This window comes from Vanacampus margaritifer, chromosome 2 (assembly GCF_051991255.1).
Source record: "Vanacampus margaritifer isolate UIUO_Vmar chromosome 2, RoL_Vmar_1.0, whole genome shotgun sequence".
Lineage (NCBI taxonomy): Eukaryota > Metazoa > Chordata > Actinopteri > Syngnathiformes > Syngnathidae > Vanacampus > Vanacampus margaritifer.
In genome coordinates, this window is record NC_135433.1 from 10071008 (window position 1) to 10091670 (window position 20663).

At 38.6% G+C, this 20663-nt stretch overlaps 1 protein-coding gene across 3 annotated transcripts in view; it reads right to left on the minus strand.

The window, feature by feature from the left end:
• Positions 1–602: 602 nt before the first annotated feature.
• mgat5b (alpha-1,6-mannosylglycoprotein 6-beta-N-acetylglucosaminyltransferase B) overlaps positions 603–20663 on the minus strand; it is a 58508-nt gene continuing 38447 nt past the window's right edge. For 2 of the 3 annotated variants that reach the window (XM_077558795.1, XM_077558793.1), the window contains exons 9-17: positions 13273–13404; positions 11237–11370; positions 10668–10798; positions 8107–8262; positions 7859–8005; positions 7045–7161; positions 4097–4171; positions 2396–2667; positions 603–1268 (exon numbers count right to left, since the gene is read on the minus strand). In XM_077558795.1, the coding sequence (XP_077414921.1) occupies positions 1070–1268; positions 2396–2667; positions 4097–4171; positions 7045–7161; positions 7859–8005; positions 8107–8262; positions 10668–10798; positions 11237–11370; positions 13273–13404 (1363 nt within the window). In that variant the 3' untranslated portion in view covers positions 603–1069. The remainder of the gene's footprint in view (positions 1269–2395; positions 2668–4096; positions 4172–7044; positions 7162–7858; positions 8006–8106; positions 8263–10667; positions 10799–11236; positions 11371–13272; positions 13405–20663) is intronic. The other variant, XM_077558794.1, reaches the window with a different exon arrangement.

Here is a 20663-nt window from a genome sequence, read left to right on the forward strand (position 1 = left end):
TAAAACTTATGACCAGGTCAGTGCTTGCAGTCAATGCTGTGAAGCAGCAGATGCCGAAAGTTCCCCTCATCACATCAGTACGCTTGCACTTTTCGTGGGAGCTTGTTAGAATCACATTCCCAAGTGGAGCTCATTTGATGCAACGCAAAACATCCTCGCGTTGATTTTGAGCTCAGATCAGCTTGACTTTTATTTTCCAACCAGCGGTGCCCTGACAAGTTTAATTTGTTCCGTGACTACACTCATAACTCAATCATCTTTCCCCAGAGAAGTGAGGAAATACAATAAAAAAATAAATAACTTGTTCGGAGAACATAATAAAAGCATGGAAATAATTGCCACCTAAATAAAATGATCTAATTTCGCAATTTTGTTGAGTGACCTAAATGTAAATATGTTGGATCAACATGATGAATTTGTGCTACTGTTACTCCATTACTAGGATTATAGCCAACTATAATTTTCTTACAACTTTCGATTACATTTACTGAAAATACTATAAATGTTTGGTTAATGTGAATACTGAATACTGTGCGCCACTGCACATTTTGGTCAGATCCATAGGAAAGTGCATTCAAAATGAATATATTTAGGATCACACATTATAGTTGTTTTCTCTATTTATTAAACAATTATGTACAAATACAAGACATGGAAAATAGTACATCTCAACATGGTGTAAATAGCTTTGAGTGCATCTGATACAAATATACACTATGATCACGGAAAGGATTCACACAAATATCAAGACATACACATTGAAGAATTTCAAGCATGATGTCCATCTTTCATTGCATGGGATTCGTTTGTAAGCTTATAGATATGGCACCTTCGATCAATAGCTTTCATATAGTCCCAAAGCACACACGTAAACCTTTCAACTGAGACTCAAAGCCCGCCATATATTAAGTACAATCATGCAAGTCCCTGAGAGGATTTTTTTTATTTTATTTTCACCTACTTTGACAGGCAAATTGTAAAGGATTTTTTTTTGTCAAAACAGTCGGCCAACAAGCTACCTCGTCAGAGAGAATCTCTTGGTATAACAGGACCGGCCGGGTGTCTCCGGTCACAAGCAGTCTCTGCACAGGGCCACCTGCCCATCTCGATAGTCTCTGCAGGGACAAAGGCGCTGGTATTTGATGCTGGCACCCGCGCAGCTGAACAGCAGCGGGTCCTGCTGCAGGCCACATTCTGCATGTTCTGCTGAGAAGGCGGGAAAGAGGTGATTCATCTCTGACTCCAGCCCCGCGCATTGGAAGTCCAACCTTGAAGACAAAGGTAGAAGACACAGTGTAAGAATACATACTCTTTTCAATCTGATGATGCGCTGGGCAAAATTACTGGAATGGATTTTTGGCTGAAAACACCACTCAAATTCACATCATTTACTTTTGTCTTCTTGTACGGAAGAAAACAGCAATGCAGTATGGCAAAATAAATACATAAATAAATAAACAATGCAATGGATGTCCTCCATTATTGACTTTTGTTTACTGTCAGATTGATCCATGTTCAAATTATTGCTGGGGTTACGCTGTAGCGCACTACTATAATGAGACTTTTTATACAACTACCGAAGCTTATACAACTCACGGAAAACCTTCAACTGGGACAATACAGTATTGTCATGTATCACATGCAAGGTTATTATACTTAACAAAAACTAAATAAGAATAGAGTTGAACAAAAAACATTTTCATTCACAGAATAAAATAAAACTCCAGAGTGCTTTTCAAATAAAGGACAACTAATTTAAACTACATTTTATGCTTATAAAATCAACAAAAGGTTGATTTTATTCTGCAAAACAGTATCATTATTACAAAAATGTCCTTCATTTCCGTTGTTGTCAATTAATTTCATATGTAAGCTTTCAGGTTAGATATGCATTTATTTTGGTATTACTGTGCAGCCATACAGAAAAAGGAAGTTGGTAGTTGTTTGTATTTTTTAAGTAGTTGTTTGCAGTTGAATTTTAGTTTTGCTACTTAATTACACAACAGGCCTATTTGCCTCAAAAATAAATAAATAAATAAATAAAATCTTGTCCTTGATGAACACTCCATACATTAAAAAACTAAAACTAATACTAAAACTAATAAAAGATAATCAACCTTAAAAAAAAAAAAAAAAAACCCTGACAAACCTGATCTAAAAACTAATAAAAAAATAAATGGAATAAAAAAAATAACTCCATAAAATGAAAAATCCAAAACTATTACAACCGCATGGTATCGTTTTGCATTGTAATAGTGTGCCGCTTAATGGGAAGGCGTCTTAACTTACATTAATAGTTGTTACGAAGCTTCACCATTCTTACTTTAAGATCAAAGCAGGCTTGTCTCATTTATTGTGCAAAACATAGCGTACAGTAAATAGCAGCGCATCTTACGCATTGAAGGCTTCCTTAATGTTGATGAAACGATACAAGGCAGGTTCGCAGATTAACCCCGCATCTTGGCAGGCCTTCACACACGACTCGCCCTGCAGCGAAGCCAAGAGCTGCAGGGCACCCAGGGGGGGCCAGGATGTGTAGATGGTGATGTTGGACGCCCAAGTTAGGATGCTGGAGTTGGCCATGAGCATGAAAGGAGCGAGTGGGCTGCCCTGCCATAACCTCGAAGCGTTTACTGGAGGAAACGGAGCTTCAGGAGAACAGAAGTCCTGCAGGAGCGGATGAAATGACTCTGATCAGCCGTTAAATGGATTACAATGCAAACACATTGACCTGCCAGTGAGGATAAAGTGAGTGATGGCAAATGGCATATTTAGATGAGCAGATTGCCCAGCATCTGCCCAACTACTGATAGGAGAAATCATAAAACAACCATGGCAATACAAAAGATGCTTGGCAGATCTGACAAGTGCTTGTCAAACTTCCAAGCAATAATATGAATGTGGTTATTCCACCCAACAACAAATGAGAATTGAAAGCTGAATTACGTTCCTGTGAGAGCCCAGATTAGATTCCCTCCCTCCAGCTAGAGCTATTCATAAGACTCAGGTAATAACATTTTTCTGACATGCCCCTCTTGCCTCCAGAGCCGTTGATTAAAGCGCCTCAAGCACCCACAGGCAATAACTAGTCTTCCAATCTCCCTACATCTCCTGCTCTCCCATCCTTAAAACAAAAAGAGGAAGACATTTTTATTTAAACAACCAACATGTAGACATGCTCATTTGGATGATGAAATAGTCTGCATGCAAATTCGTAGCTTCAACATTTAGGGTGAAATATTTCCCTTTTAAAGAACCATTCATTTGATCAGATACACAAAGACATAAGGTTGACTTAAATAACAATTTGCTTTTCAACCTTACCGTTCACGGTCACACCATTGTTTTGCTAGTTAACAAAATATTGCATGGACCTCAAAGTGATTTCATTATTTGGTGTTAAACAATAACTAAAATATTGTGTAGAAAAGTTTTTACGGGACAATATGAATTAGTCACTTCTTCACGGTTTCTGCAGGAATCATCCATCCATACATACATATATTGTATGCATATACCGTTTATATATTAGGGCTGTCAGTTAAAATTTTAATCGCAATTTATTCAGATAATTTTCATAAATTAACTCACAATTAATCGTAAATTAATCACACATTATATCTGTTCTAAATGTACAAAAAATATATTTTTCCAAATTTTTCATTCTCTAAGCTGACACATATGGTTACCATATACAAATGTGCTTGTATCTTTTAGTTCATTGTTACAGTAATTGCATAGTAAGTAATTCATAAAGTTACAGCTAACAGTTACAGTTAAAAGGAGTGTGAAACATTGAGTTATAGATTTGTATTGAGGTAATTTTTCTGCCACTAGGCGACATTAGTGTTTCATGTTGGATGTTGGTGACAGGCACACTACATTTTTCTGTTCAGATTCAGAGCGATTGGTATTTGTAATTTGTAACATGAAGCACCTTGTGGACTCTATTTTGGTCATTGCACATTACAAAGAGTCACCAGTGGCCACTATTACACACATATATATATATATATATATATGGGGGCGTCGACTGCTGTGGACAGTGACTATAGACAAACTTATATTTTTGCATAAGTGAGTATGTAGAACCCACCTGGTTCTGAATGTAGGCATGGACTCTCTCCAGCATGCCCTCACAGGTGTACTCGTACGGCAAAAAAGGCTCCACCTGCAAAAACAGACGTGAAGCACAGCTGAAAGAACAGTGGACCCAGAGAGTGTGTTGTTTTTCTATACAGACGCAGGCCAGTGTAATTACTGTCACTGAGCAAGGCAGTTAATCAATACTGACATATTCATTAGCGTAATTGTGAAAGGCTTATATCGTTCCATGCGCTTCACATTAAAATCAATGACCTAATACATCACAGGGGACAGCTTTGAGAATTAATTTCATTATTTTAGAGACGACTTCATCAATATGTCAAAAACATAGATTAAAGTGACGAGGTCCTGAGTCCTTCTGGGGCGGTTATGAGCGTCGCTGTCAGAGCCTGTCGATCATTGGTTGGCTTTTGATGGCAAATACGTTGAAATTCATCATAAGAACACTGATCAATAGTTTGGCCTTTTATTTTTATTTTTTTTATTTTTAATGCAAACAGATCACAAGTGATAGGGAAGCTGTGGCTGTGTTGAAAAGTAAAAAGTACATTACAAAGTAAATACTTCAGTAATTGCTATTTTAAATGACAAAGTGTTGAATATACTGTCATTGGGTATGAAAGTTGTTCGCTCTAATTAATTACTTTGCCCTTACTTCAAATAAAGCATAACTTTAAAAGGAAATGTATTTTTACAGGAAATGACCGGAGCTGCTTTGATCCTATCACATTTTGTGGCTCACTGACATACAGTTCTTATATCAGCAATATGGTGATATACTCAGCTATTCTTTAATGACAATTACTGTAATGTTCCAAACACTTTCTTATGCAAACTCACTATATGTTGTGGCTCATAACTTCTATTAATATAGTAACATGATCTATTGGGGGTGTTGTTGCGGCGAGGACCCTGCAGATAATTGGGTTTTAGCTTTATAGAGTTGTTTTAATGAAGTCCAGGGCAGTTATTTGGTTATCCAGCCCTTTGACCTGTTGTTATGCTTCTCTCAAAGGTTTTAGCCACAGTAATTAGCTGATGGGGGCCGGTGAAGCAATTACACAGTTAGCCTCATATTTCCCGTGGGAGTTCATAGAGACCACAGCTGAAGTTTATGGAGAGGTATGTCAACAAGTTAGCCATATTATTCGAATTTCTCATGAATGCATTTTTTCGTCCTCCAAAAAATTCTTTAAAAAAAAAATCGATAGTGACCATTATATAGCTGGGAAGAAGGAAAATGAAAAAAATTGATGTATTATATTAAAACATTGTACAGTATAGCAGTACATTGGTGCCTTGTTGTGAAGACAGTGGACTTTCATTCCAATAATGTAAAATAATTTGTCTTGATAACAAGGTCCCAAACGGGTTAGGTTAAGGGATAAGGAAGAGACCAGAAATGGAAAAACATGTCTGATGAACATAATATACTACATGCTATTCTAACTCAATATAAGACTGAATTTGTGAATCAAAAGAGGGATTGATTTTGTTATGGCGTATTCAACATTTATTTATCATTAATTAGAAAAGTCCGACTCCATATTGTATTTCAGCATTTCGTTCAATGTGCAGTCTGGAAAGATAAAGCCTAATTGGTAGGTGTGACTATAGCAAGTGAAGCAATGCTTTAGTTTTCAGAATCGAGCTCAATTCTTTTTTTTTTTTTTTTTTTTTCCCAGGAGAGCTCAGTATTGTTCATTCGATTTGACATCATCATTGCTCTCCTTTTTTTTCTTTTTTTTTTTAAAAAAAACAAATAAATTAAAAAAATTTAATAAATGTTTTTTTTTTATTTTAAATATATATACTTATATATATATATACATATACACACATATATATATATATATATATATATATATATATATATATGTATTTTTTTTTTATGTGGGTGAGTATGTGTATGTGCGTGTGTGTGTGTGTGTGTGTGTGCGTGCGTGCGTGCGAGCGTGTGTGTATTCATCAGTTCACCTAAAGCCCATTAAAAAAAATCCCATACTAATAATATAATATAATAATAAATTGCCAAATGCAGAAACATCAATGTAAGTTATCACGATGTAGTGGCTCTCGCTAACAGACAGAATTAAGTAACCAGAAGTAGGTTAAAAAATTCTATATACGTAGACCATGTTTCTATAAATTTTGATATTTGGTTTTTATTTGAGGCAGATATTTTTTCCATTAAAATGTGATTTATGAGGAGGTTAGACCATTGGTCGATATTCAGAATTTGTTTATTTTTCCAGTTAACAAGAATTGTTTTTTTAGCGATAGTAAGGGCTACAAGTGTAGATTGAAATTGTTTATGTGGTAAGTCAGTTGTTGTTAGGTCACCTAGCAAACACAAGTTTGGAGATAAAGGTATCCTACAGTCCAAAATAGCGGAAAGTTTTTCTAAGACTTTAGTCCAGAAATACATAACCGGAGTACATAACCATAAAGCATGAACATAAGTGTCTGTATTGTTTTGTAAGCATTGGAGACAAATGTCGGAGTCTGAGAGTCCCATTTTCTTCATCATAAATTGAGTAATGTATGTTCTGTGAATAATTTTATATTGGATAAGTTGTAAATTTGTGTGTTTTGTCATTTTAAATGCGTTTTCACAAACTTGAATCCAAAAGTCAGATTCCGGTGCTATAGACAAGTCTGTCTCCCATTTCGAGATGGGTATCGAGCTCAATTCTGATGTGGCACAATACCATAGTTTGCATGCTGCCAAGTGATTGGCAAAGCATTTTTCTATATTCTTAATACGGCGATGAAGAGCTGCGTTAAAAGGCTGATGGCTTCAAAGTGGGTTAAACATGAAGAAGAGAACAACCTCTCATTTTCTCAAGATGTGAGTGCAATTTCTAGAGAATAAAGATAACCACATGCGAGGGCAGCAGATGTGTTCAATGAGCAGTGGTGTGGTTGCAAACATACGTCGATCTTCATGATGTCACGGATGGCTGCATCAAACTCTTCTGAGTTATTGAAGTCAACTGTCATGACGTGAGGCCTGCCGATGTACTGCTCGGCATAGGGATGCTGAGAGGACACCTGAAAGAGGTACACAAAATAAAACGCCTTTAGATGCTGCTGAAGTAAAAGTATACAAGTATACACCAGGGATGTGATTTGACCAAAGTGAAATTATCTGAAAATTTAGCCGGGGGTCTGGGGGCTCATGGGTTTTCCGTGTTTTTAAGTACTTTCAATGCACTCACATGACAAAGAAATAGACAAAACAACAACATAAATTTTCAATGTATATTGAACTATCCCATATAAAATGGCAGTTTTAGTCAACTCAAAATCAGTCACATTCAAAAACATTGGACTGCCTTTGCTTTTAAAAACTATCACTGAGAATATCATCATATCTAACTAATGTGATTACTAAGTTAACACATAAATAATGTTGAATAGTTCAAATTTCATGAACAAATAATTGTATCATGACCAAATGAAAAGTAACTCATATTAGAGCATACCACAAATGTCTTTGTTATAGCAGAAGATGTTATCTGTCGGAGACATGTGCATACACAATGAACTACTAAAAAAATAAATAAATAAATAAATAAATAAATAAATTGGATTTTTTTTTTTGGGGAGGGGGGGGGGAGATAAAAAAAGCGGAAAAATCACATCCCTGATACACATTCGAAATTTGGAATAAGTTTTGGTTAACGAATATAATTTTATTTACATTAAAAATGAATGTTGAGAGCCAATAATACGAAAGTGTACATACCTCCCTGGAAGTGGGCTTTCCTCTGAAGAACTCATGATTGAGAGAACTGTGAGGAGGGCTAAACTTAGGCTGCAGAAAGATGCAGCCATTGGCGATGGCTTCCAAAGGAGCGGGGCCTTCATACGGGAAGCCAAATCCAATGAACAGCTTTTAAGGGGAAATGAAGAAGAAAAAGAAGAAAAAAAAAAAAAGATGAGTCCGGAAGCCATAAACAATGTATTCAATTCATTTTCATTTCAAAGATTCACCTTAGCCTTGCGAAAGAGCTGCTGGAGTTCGTGCTGAGGGAGAAGGCCATGGTTCTTCACAAAGGCAGGCACCTCTGGGGGACGCTGGGTTTCATAGTACACTGTCCCATGGATCTCCATGTGGCGATGCAGGATGGACAGGAACGTTTCCTTACCCTTTTGAGGTATAGAACATTGAGGCAAAACATTGGTAACATTCAATTCAAATTCCAATTTTATTTCACTCTTTAAAGGAAAAATAAATGAAAGGGGACGAAAAGAAGTAAAACTGCCCCTGATCAACACAAAAAAAATCTTTAACCTTGAGTAAAACGGCTACGGTTTGGGATACCTTAGATTTAACATATTCTATTTCTATTTCCATGTTAAATGTTCATCAATAATAATACCTGGAAACCTATTTTCATTAGTCCTTCCTATTTCTATCTGTCTGTGTTGCTTCAACATCTATATTTCTACAACTAAAAATCACATTGTTACAGAAATAAAAATGGCAGGAAGAAATATAGATGGAATTTGGTTTCTCTTGAACTCTTTCAACACTTTAGAGTGTTATTTGTCAATTCATCCAGAAGAACAACATCTTCATGCTGGGACAGAAAATGGCTTTCCTGAAGCCGTTCCCATAAAGTTGGAAGCAACAGTTGTCCAAAAAGATTTTGTTTATACTGAAGAATGACTACTTTAGGAGATTTAAGCGATTTAGTCCAACACTGGCTGATTAATTCATTGATTGATTGAATGAGGTGTCCAAAAGACTTTTGTCCTTAAAGTCTATATATTGTACCTTGGCTAGTTTCTTGTGCACTGAATTTATATTCTTCCTCAACTGTGACAAGTTTTTATTTTTTTCAACTTTCATCAGCACTATACAGCAAAATATAAAAGTTGAGAAAAAACACCCAAAGGGTGTGCATGAGCGCAAACAGCATTGATGGATTGTTTGAGGCAAATGGAAGTTTAATCGAGCGGGCTGACTGACGTAATTGTCTCCTTGGTATTTGGACAACGATGACTGAAATGCATTCTGAGTCAAAGTTGAAAACTGATTCTCCGTAATGTTATGAATGATTTACTCAAGCTGTGTCTTCAAGTTCTAAATCATTTATGAATGTCATCTGAATGTAACTCCACAATTCTCCACAATTCTCCTCTCTGAAAAAATACATGGGGGGAGGGGGAATATACATTTTCTTAAAGCAGTGTTGTGGAAATTATGAACATATTGGTTATTTGCTAGATTAGAGGGAATCTGTTTCAGACAACATTAATTCATGTTGCGTTAAAGAGGTGTTGATAAGCGTATCGTTTACTTACGTGAAGCTAGGCGCGTCAGTAGTCATGATGCAAGTAGGTAAAAAAAAGGAAAAAAAAGACATACATAAGTGAGAAGCAAGACAAATTACCCTCTATAATGTTAACTTTCAAACTGTATAAAAGAGCTGTGGCTCAACAAAGACAATTCTGGAGACACAATTGGAGAGAATGTGAAAGATTCCTCAGTGACTCCTAAATAAATAAATAAAACGTTCTTACAGCTTTGGACTTACACATTATATTATATTATATTATATTATATTATCCATCCATCCATCCATTTTCTTGGCCGCTTTTCCTCACAAGGGTCGCGGGGGTGCTGGAGCCTATCCCAGCTGGCTTCGGGCAGTAGGCGGGGTACACCCTGAACTGGTTGCCAGCCAATCGCAGGGCACACAGAGACGAACAACCACACTCACAATCACACCTATGGACAATTTGGAGTGTTCAATTAACCTGCCATGCATGTCTTTGGAATGTGGGAGGAAACCGGAGTACCCGGTGAAAACCCACGCAAGCACGGGGAGAACATGCAAACTCCACCCAGGAAGGCCGAAGCCCGGACTCGATCTCACGTCCTCTGCACTGGGAGGCGGACGTGCTAACCAGTCAGCCACCGTGCTGCCCATATTATATTATATTATATTATATTATATTATATTATTGATTATTAACTATTATCAAATTATTGATATTATTAACTTGATTTAAAAAAAAATACGGTAAATCAAAAGTCTAAACTATGAAATAGGGGTAACGAGAGAGTAGCGTTTCTTCTTCACACATCTACTCAAGTAAAAGTTTAAAGTATTGTGTGGTAAAACTACTCTTAGAAGTACTTTTGTAAGAATTATTTTGGAGGATTATTATACATTTGCCGTGTTGAAGTAAATTGCCTCTTGGGAAACACAAGTCAACGTAATAGTGTAGTAATTTCTGTTTATGATATTATGAGTAATAAATTTGGAACCAGATGCTTCTTCTCTCTTTATTTGATAAATGTCTACATCTGAACCTGACAACTTTTTCCCCCCAAAAATTAATGTTACTACCCACCTCTGATTACATTAAATTACACGAACATACGCGGTAGGAGAAAGAAGTTCAAGGAAGCTATACTATAATTTTATTTCCTTTTTTTTCACTTGAATGAACTGAAAATGATCCTGTAAATGATCATTTCTGCCCTGGAAGCACAGTAACTAGGTTTAGAGAGAGTGGAGTGTTTTTTGTGTAATATATACCTTCCACATGCTGACCTCTTTGCCATAGATGACAGCCATGTTGTTCACTTTGCTTTTTTGGATGTTGAGTCTCGCAGTATCATTCAGCTCCTCTGCCACAAACCCCATAAAAGAGTTGTCTGGGGTGTGAGCTACCAGAGGATAAATGACACAATTTAGCTGAGAGAACAAGACTACTTAATTTGAAAATATTTTATGAAGCACTGAAAACTGCAGATTTTTACCAACTGCAATTAACATCATATAAGCATTTTGGACGTTTCATTAGCTACACTTACTAAGTACAATCAAAGTGTCACATCAGATCGTGATGTGCTGTTTGTGAGCCAGTGTGAGTGCGGCCAGGGAACTGCTGGCCACATTTGGCTGCTTGACGCATATGCGCAGAAGCAGCTGGCGCTCACAGCTCCGTGCCCTCGAGCTCAGCTTGGAGCAGTCCGACAACTCACAACACAGTCACACTGCAGCTGTGCCAATTTGTACAGACCGTCAAGTGCATGCGGATGAGTGTGAGTAATCCTCGTCACACCTCTATCGGTAAAACATCAATAAAAAAAATATGCACATACGGAACATGGTCATGTACTGTTGGCTGTTAAGGTTCCAGTAGCCCCAGTTGGTTCTGTAGCCATGCAGAGTGGCGTATTCCTCGTGGTTGTATGCCGGCTCGGTGCCAAAAGTGTCGATCACGCGGATGTGGCACCTGGGGGGGGGGGGATATGAAGTGGCGCTATAATAAGAATAAATAACTTGCTTTCAGATGTGCTCACCTTGATGAATTGGATGACTAAAAATAAATATAGTCACACTTATTTTTTTTTTTTTTCTGCCACTGCAGCTCAAAACAGGAAACACTTTGATCTTCTGATTTGTGTGTGCATTGAATCCATCATTCCAGTCTGTCTATCCTAGACACGGTTCATCATGGAGCAGTCATGTTTGTAATTAAGTACTGACTCATTCATCATTGCATCCTGTATTCAAACGGCAATATTTTGTCAGTTTGACAACTTAATGTTAAATAAAATAAAGTTTAAACAACGGCAACAACTATAAAAATATTGATAATATAATCAGAACTCTTACTTAAACGGCCTTTTGTTTTGAGGCTTTGAGCTTAAGTCGGTGAAAGTCAATTTGATACAATAGACAAACGCATTAAGAATCAGTGTTGCCATAGTAACTGGCTACAATAGTAATCTATCCTCCAGAATATGAGTTATTCCTCAATGCTTATTAACCAGCATGATTCGTGCACAGGAGTGCCTTTTGACGGATCACATAAAAAGACAACTCTTACCACCTCAATACGGGAATTCTTCACATAAGACATTTTCAATTACAGTATTTGACCCTTAAAAAGCCACTATTTTTAAGAGTGCTTAAATCTAATTAGGAGTGCACCTGTGCGTTTAATTTTAAATGGGTTGAAAGAGCCAGTTAGATTAGCACTTAATGCAAAATGATCACACAGGGAAGCCTAAAATCAATTGGCGTAATCCAATTGGAGAAGATTTATCAGTGCACTGCCCGAATCCATAAACAATGTCGGGCCTCAAGAGGGAACGTAACATACAGAAGCAATTAAGAAATAGTATAACACTTTCTCAGATGAGGACTGTTGATCAGTAAGCCAAATTGGATAGATGCTGGTCCTTGTTTTTATTTTTTTTTATTTTTTAATGTAGCAGCCTAGGGGAAGTATAGTAGACTAGCTTTACCAAATATATTCAGTTATGATGTGCTTATATTCGCAGTCTTCTAATTCAACAGTTCACTCATAGTTACATAATGCACTTGTTTTTCTAATTACCGTAATGTTCATACATTTTATAGTAAAATGTGGTATAAATACTGTCAATTGTAGCTCAATATATGGTTAAGAAAAATTTATATTAATTTCCAACTGGAGTAATTTCTAACATACTATAAGTGTTAGCTTACTGAACCTGCACAAGTTCCATACAATGTCAAAGGTCATTTTGGAGGCTACTTGATGAACATTGCTATTTGTATTCAACCCATATTCTCATTGGAACAGTGATTCATCACGCACCAAATACACTGAGTACACTCCTCATATTCATTAAAACAATATATTTTAAAAATATTATTTTTGGTTTCTTTTATGTATTTTTGGGAGGAGTATTTCCCCCCCAGTTCTACGCCAGTTTTCATTTTTTTTTGTGGGGTTGAAATTATTATTATTTCAATGCATTTCAATGGACCTCAATTACATGCGGATTTTTGGTCATTGGAGGCTGGCCGGTCCTTCAATCCCACAAATAGCGGGGGACAACCCCCTACACTCCCCCCCCCCCAAAAAAAAAAAATTGAACAAAAACAATAACTAGAAAACTGCATGTGGTTCATAAATCAATGTGTAAAGAGCCTTAGTTTAGTTGATAGTAGTTAGCTTAGTTTGGACGCTTCTTACCACCACCATCATGAGAGATTTGCTGATGTATGCGAAATATCTGGCTCAGTTTCAATTAGCAAGAAAACCCACGAAGAGTCCAACAGTGAGATCAATAGCTAACATCATTTTACTGAATATTTTAAATTTGAGTCAATACCACACACGGACAAAGTATAAAATACTAACTTGTGCTTCTTCAGCGACAGCCCCATGTGCTGCTTCATCTGCTGCATTCCGTGGTAGTCGGTGTAGATGAGGTCAAAGGGCAGAGGGCCGGTCAGAGCGCAGCTTCCTCTCCCTGGAGGGACCCCCAAAAACCTGCATACATGATATCAATCCACAACACTGGCAACAAATCTTTAAGTCATAATGAACATACTGTATAGTGTAATCGTGATAACTTGACTTACAAGTTGAGTTTGTTTTGTGACCTACAGTATTTCCCACATTGAAATGAAGCTGGTTGTGTTTTTGATTATTATTTTTTTTTTTTAATGTATGAAAACACAATGTCATTGGAAAAGCTCCAAAAAAAGCCAGCGTAATACATGACATAAATATGTGGAAAAGAGAATATGTCATTTCCCTGTGAGAATTTGTATAAGCATGTTGTAATTTATTCAGAATGCAGAGAGACTCCACATTGGCTGCCAGTTAACTTCCACCCATAAGTACTGGCCATAAAAGAACCATCAAAGTAGTTCATTTAGATTAGTACAGTTGAAATACTGCATTATGCATCTTTTGATCCAGATGCTCAGCGCTGATCAATGCCACTTTCTCGGGGAAAGAGTGTGTGCGCATGTGTGTGTAAGCGAATATGAAATCGTTCTGGTTGATGTATAGATACAGACACAGCAAGTGTTCAAACAGTAAAAATCAAAAAAAGAGCCCAATTGCGTTGTGAAGCATGCCAGTGCTCTCAGGAAGATGACGGTGAGGCCGTGCAAGCGTACAAACAGCCAGCAAGTCTCACAATAGGGGAGGCGGCCAATTTCTCCACACAGCTTGTTTTGGATCTCATAAGAACACACGCGCATAATCTGCGCAACACTAACAACACATCCTTAACAGAACACCGGGATGACTGCTTTCTAGCATTATTTCTGCTAAATGTGTTTGTCACGATGCCTTTTATAGTGCTTGTCAAATCATGTAAAATGTTGTCTTCAAGAGTGTGACAGTGCTTTGTTTGCATGTGCGTTTCAGGAATAACAAGGCATGAATGGCGTTATGTAGACGTAGAGCACAGACATATTCCAATGCCAAAATAAACGCCATATTGTGGTCAGTTTCTTTTCTCAATGACTTTTTTCTTTAATACATCGGGGTCCACATTTTCAGGCTACACCCTTTGCTGTTATTCTTATGCATAGCAAATGTCAATCTCGATCATATTTTAAGTAATTGGACAAATAAGGGAATACATTTATAATGCTGCTAGATAAATACCCCCTTTCTGGCATTTTATTCAAATGTGCTTATTTTCAAGCAAATAATTGAGATCACTTACTGTAACTAAACTGTTGGGGGGGGGGAAAAAAGAGTGTATGAGAGTTTTTACAGATTTATTTTTTCATGCTGCTCTGTGTACTGAAAACCGTCAATCAATATCAATCTGTTGTTAGAGATGTTCAATACCACTTTTTTTTCAGACCGATTCCAGCACAAGAACTAAACTTTTGAGTAGTTGCCAACACTGACGGCCAATTCACACTGACTGCGGAACGACCATGGTGCGTTTTCCGTACGGCCGCTGCACGGACTGCAATTCACACCGTGTGCGTTGCGTGAGCTGTCCGTGTCCGGAAAGTGCACCCGCCAGACCACAAGATCACGGGGGTTCACGCTGGAGAGTTGAGTTCACGCAATAACAACCATGTACATAGAGTCCTATTAGTAAACAATAGCCAAACTTGCCTGTTGTCACATGATCGATATGCTTTTGGACATTATTTCTGGGACTTCTACCATGGTAAGTAGGTTTTGTGTTTAAACAGTGTTATTTTGTCATGTTTAATTTAATCTGAGCAGCTGGTGTGAATTGACACGCAGATTCGAATGCTTTCTTATTCCTTGCGTCCGTTCCGCAGTCAGTGTGAATTGGGCGTGATACCAAGTACCAATACCACTACGATATTTGATGCATAAATTTCCCTTAAAAAACAATGACAGCTAATTTATATATATATATATATATATATATACTGTATATATATATATATATATATATATATATATATATATATATATATATACAGTATATATATATATACATACATAAAAAATATACACAAAAACTGACTTTTACAAAGTATTACTGAATATCTGGTTTCACTTGAATCTAAACAACTAATCAATCAGCCAATTTAATCAGCTGATGCTAGCTCATTAAAAAAAAAAAATATATATATATATTTTTTTTTACACAAGACAAACATGATATTGAAACACCCCTCCAAAAACTAAAACTAAAAACAAAACAAAAACATTGGCACGTTTTTGAAGATTTTCCTGTTATAAAGTTAAACAAATATTGTAAAACACTCAAATGGTGTCAAACATAGAGCCCGTGGGCCAGAACCAGGCCATCAGGGGGTCCAATCTGGCCAAGAGGACGGAAAACAAATTGCAGTTTTTTACTAAAATGAACTGTTGTTGCTAATTTTGTCCACTCAATGTAGGTCGCAGAGGCGGCCACTTAAATTACAATCTGAAATTTAGCTGTTACCCATCGGATTTGATGTAAAAAAAAATTGCACTCGTTTTTGTTACAAAATGTCAGTTTATGCTAGGGAAATATAATAATAAATGGGATTTTTTTTTTTTTTCACATTCACCAAAAAAAGCCAAACAAAAAACAGGAAATATTTTTTACCTACTGTACCATTATTTATAGCTTATTAGGCTACGAACATACTGGTCCGGCCCACCTGAGATCAAACTTGGATGCAAGTGGCCCCTGAATTAAAATGAGTTTGAAACCCATGTGCTAAGTGTTAAGGGACCAAAAAAAGAAATTATGTATTTTTTTTAATTAATCAGCTGATTAAGCGATTGTCCAAATTTTATCCCACCAAATATCGAAATTGCCCTGAAAAATATCAATATTGGTTGAGTCTTAATCATAATAATTGTTTAACTAGTTGCACATAATAGTACAGGAAAATTAAAAAGTTGACAAATGATGGGGGCAATTTGAGAAAACCTTGCAAGTAGAGTAAGCAGGACATACACAATGCATGATGTATTTAATTGTAGAATAGTTAAGACAGAGATATATCACCTGAAGTTGTCCATGACCTAGTTGAGCTGTGTATAATTTATATAATGTGAAGTGTATCTAATCAGACACAAGCCTACTGCTGGCATGCACTTTATTTAAAGCACATGAAACTAGGCTAGCCAAAATGTTCACCCAAATAACACGCTGAGTGGTTTAGAAATGATTTTCGAAGCAAAGGAGATTGCATAAAAAGAAAGCACATACGTGGAATGACAAATTGAGTGAGAGAAGAGAAAGTGCCAACAGTAATGGTCTTTCTGAGCAGTGAAAGTGCAGTTATTCAGTGGCTATTGGTAAAAATGTGGACTTTGTGGGGAGTACTTGAAAATGCACACATTGCCATGCTACTGTCGTCATTTCCATACTATACATAGTATAGAATACACTCAGCAGTACAGGCTGACATTATTTGGACATTGAACACAGTGAGCATTGCAACCTTGTAGCAGGCAGCTGGTTGTCAAAAGCAAATGGGTTAATGAGCAGGAATGTGTCAGCTAATGACACTTTAAGCTGCGGTTTCATCAATCAAAAGCTACAAACAGATGAATTTCTGCACTCATGCTACTAAAGAGCCATTGACTTGAGCAGCATTTGCTCTCGATGCTGTGAGCTACATAACCCCAGAGGACAATATTACAGTTGTAATAGATTGCCTTTTTGGGGAGATTGGATGACCTCCTTTTAGCTATAATCATTTAAAATACGGTACTGTTTATATAAAAGATCAATTTGAGCCATTGACTTCAGCAATGGCCAATTAAAAGCACCCCAACATGCCTTGCTCACAACTGAACAGCATTAATGTAAAAGCTCATGTAGTATTACGGCAACTAAGAGTGAAGTGTTACGTGACATTGCTCCTCAGAGATCCACTGATGCTGCTAGAGGTGTAATTGGATATATGCAAATGTGGTTGGAAGTGATAGTAAAAGGATTAAAGTGCAATGAAGAGTTTGAAGGTGTGTACACACATAACATACGCTCTAATCTAATCTATTTCCCCCAAGAGAAATTTCAGTGAGACCTTTGATTTCCTAGTGACTCAAATGATGAAATTACATTTCCGAAAAAGTGTCTTGATCCTGTTCCTCACAAAAATTCCATGTGTTTTTCCTCTTCTATTTACTTCTCATCTTCCAAGATTTGTGTGAATCTGTGCAATGTGTTTGCATGATTCTGTGAACTGTAAATGATTTACTATGAACTGTTATACTGTGTTAAGATGAATGATGTGAAAAAGGACATCAAAACACCAGAACTAGAAATAGCCTTGACTTGCGTACCATGGGTTGATGAATGATATACAGTGGGTTACTAGGAATTTCATCCATTAGGTGGCATACAATATATACTCAGTTATAGACATTCTATATATACATCAATATTAAATCATCTGGGGGAGAAATCAAAATTTAGGGAGGAGGTGGTGTGAGGAACTACAGTGCAAAGTCAGCAACTAATTTGTATTCTCGCCATATGTCCGTTTTCTCCCACTTCTGGAAGCCCACTGAGCAGCAGTGCACACGAACACCTCATTTTCCTACATAGAACCTCCATTAATTAAGGACGACATGTGAATGATGTTTGACAATGATGAAGTGTTCTTAACAAATTTCTAGTACTTGGGCTTTTATTTTATTTTATTTTAATTTTTTAAAGAATATCTCCTTAACCAAATTGGTTGGTGTCCCCACTGTCTCCATGATTGTCCTTGACGTAGCAACAGTAATTTGGGACTGCCTTGTGGATGAGTTCCTGGCTCTTCCCACTACAGAGGAGTGAAGGTCAATCGCAGAGCGGTTTGTGGAGCGGTGGGGTTTTCCTCTCTGCTGTGGAACCCTCAATAGGGAGTATGTTGTGCTCAACGTGCCTGCCAACTCAGGTTCCCAGGTCTTCAATTACAAGGGAACTTACTCTTTTGTTCTCCTTGCAGTTGTTGATGCAGAGAAATGCTTCCGGGGAATATATGTCTGGGGCTACGGAAGAAGCAGTGATGGCCAACTCTTTTGGTCAAACACTGCGCTCTGCACCTGTTACGGTGTGGTCACGGAGCGGCGTGGTGTCTGTCGGCGTGTGGAGTGGAGGACCCAAAATGCAGGGAGGCAGGAGAACCACAGCAGGAGTGCGGGCGAGACTGGCGTGCTTTATTTTACAAAAAACACTAACCGGGGTACTGGTTAGTGCTAACTAAACAACAAACTGAAAAGGTACAAAATCAAAATGACAGACAGAACTCCGGGGGTGACCGTGACAAGCGGCAATGATCCCACACGGACTGATCACCACCAGGGAACTAAATACACCCACACTAATTTGGTAACTAGCCACACCTGGGGCCAGGCACAAGTGGCTGAGGGCCCGGATTGGTCAACCCGCGGAAGGGCGGGAACCCACTCAGGGCCCTCAACCAAAGCCAGATCTTCCCAGACATGACAACCCCCTGCAGCTGCCCAAGGACAGGCTACTACAGGAGCCGACCACCTCGAAGCCCAGCCACATGTCTTTATTGCTGATGAGGCACACCAATCCAACGACATCTGATGAGGCCATTCCTAGGATGCATCCTCCCGCTGGAGTGCCGGGTTTTCAACTACCATCTTTCCTGGGCTTGATTGGTGGTAAAGAATGCCTTGGCATCCTGTTCGCCCAATGGCAGACACACAAACGTGCCATGGAGGAGTGGAAGTTGTTGAGCAGTGTGTGAAGGCTACCTGTGTTCTCCACAACGTCCCAGCGTTTGGTGTGAACGTAGCATTACTCATATTTCACAAATTCATTATTAATCAGAATGTCATGTTTCGATTTGTGGGGACACATACAACATACTATATATCCATCTACTACCTACCACTCATCTAGAGTCGGGTCGGGGTGGCAGTAGTTTTACCTCCAGCTCCTCCGGAGGGATCCCAAGGCTTTTCCAGGCCAGCCGAGAGACATAATCTCTCCAGCATGTCCTGGGACCGATGCGGAGTTTGCATCACAGCAGAGGCTGCACCGATTCGTCTGTCGATCGCCCGCTTCATCCTGCCCTCACTTGTGAACAAGACCCCAAAATAAGTGAACTCCTCCACTTGGGGCAAGATCTCATCCCCGGAGAGGTCACTTTACCCTTTTCCAGCTGAGGACCATGATCTTCATCCCAACCGCTTCACACTCGACTGTCAACGCTTCGGCTGCGCATAGAAAAAGTCTGTCCATAAAGGTTATGAAGAGAATCAGTGACCAAGGGCAACCATGACGGAGTCCAACCTTCCCTGGAAATGAATTTGACTTAATGCCCGCAATGCGGACCAAACTCTGACACCAGTCATAAAGAGACCGAACAACCTGTATCAGGGAGCTCGGTACCCTGTACTCCCGAAGCACCCTCCACAGGACTCTCCTAGGAATGCCTTCTCCAAGTCTACAAAACAATTGTAGAATGGTTGGGCGAAATCCCATGGACCTTCAAGGACCCTACCGAGGGTGTAGAGCTGGCCCAAAATTCCACAGCCAGGACGAAAACCACGCTTCTCTTCCCGAATCCAAGATTCGACTTCCCAACAGACCCTCTTCAGCGCCCCTGATTAGACCTTACCAGGGAGGCTGAGGAGTGAGAGACTTCTATATTTGGAATTTGGAACACACCGGTCCCCCTTCTTTAAAAGGGGCACCACCACCCCAGTCTGCCAATCGAGAGGCACTGTCCCCGACGTCCACGCAATGTTGTAGAGGTGTGTCAACCATAACAGCACCACAACATCCAGAGCCTTTAGGAACTCTGGGTCGATCTCATCCACTCCCGGCGCCTTGCCACCAATGTGCCTTCTAACCTCCTCAGAAACTTCAACCCCAGAGATAGGAGAGTCCACCTCAGAGTACCCAGACTCTGTTTCCTTAAAGGAAGGTGTGTCGGTGGAATTGAGGAGGTCTTCTTCCCAGTGTCAATGGTGCACTGCTTCCCCCTCCTGAGACGCCGGCTGGTGGAGCAGAATTTCCTTTAAGCGATCCGGTAGTCGTTTTCCATTTGCCTCAGTGACCGCCGAAGCTGTGTTCCGCTTGGCCAGCTGGTAACCGTCAGCTGCCTCCAGAGTCCCATAGATCAAAAAGGCCTGATAGGACTCCACGATTCTCACATATTTTACTTATTTGGGGGCTTACACTCATGCGCCAAGTGAAATCATCAGTGGTGCTGCGGGAAACTGTCTTTTTTTTTATTAGTCCATGAGTTATTTATTAAATTACAAATTGTATATTTGTTCATCTATCTGCCTATGCCAGCAGTGTATAGAGAACAATTAAATGC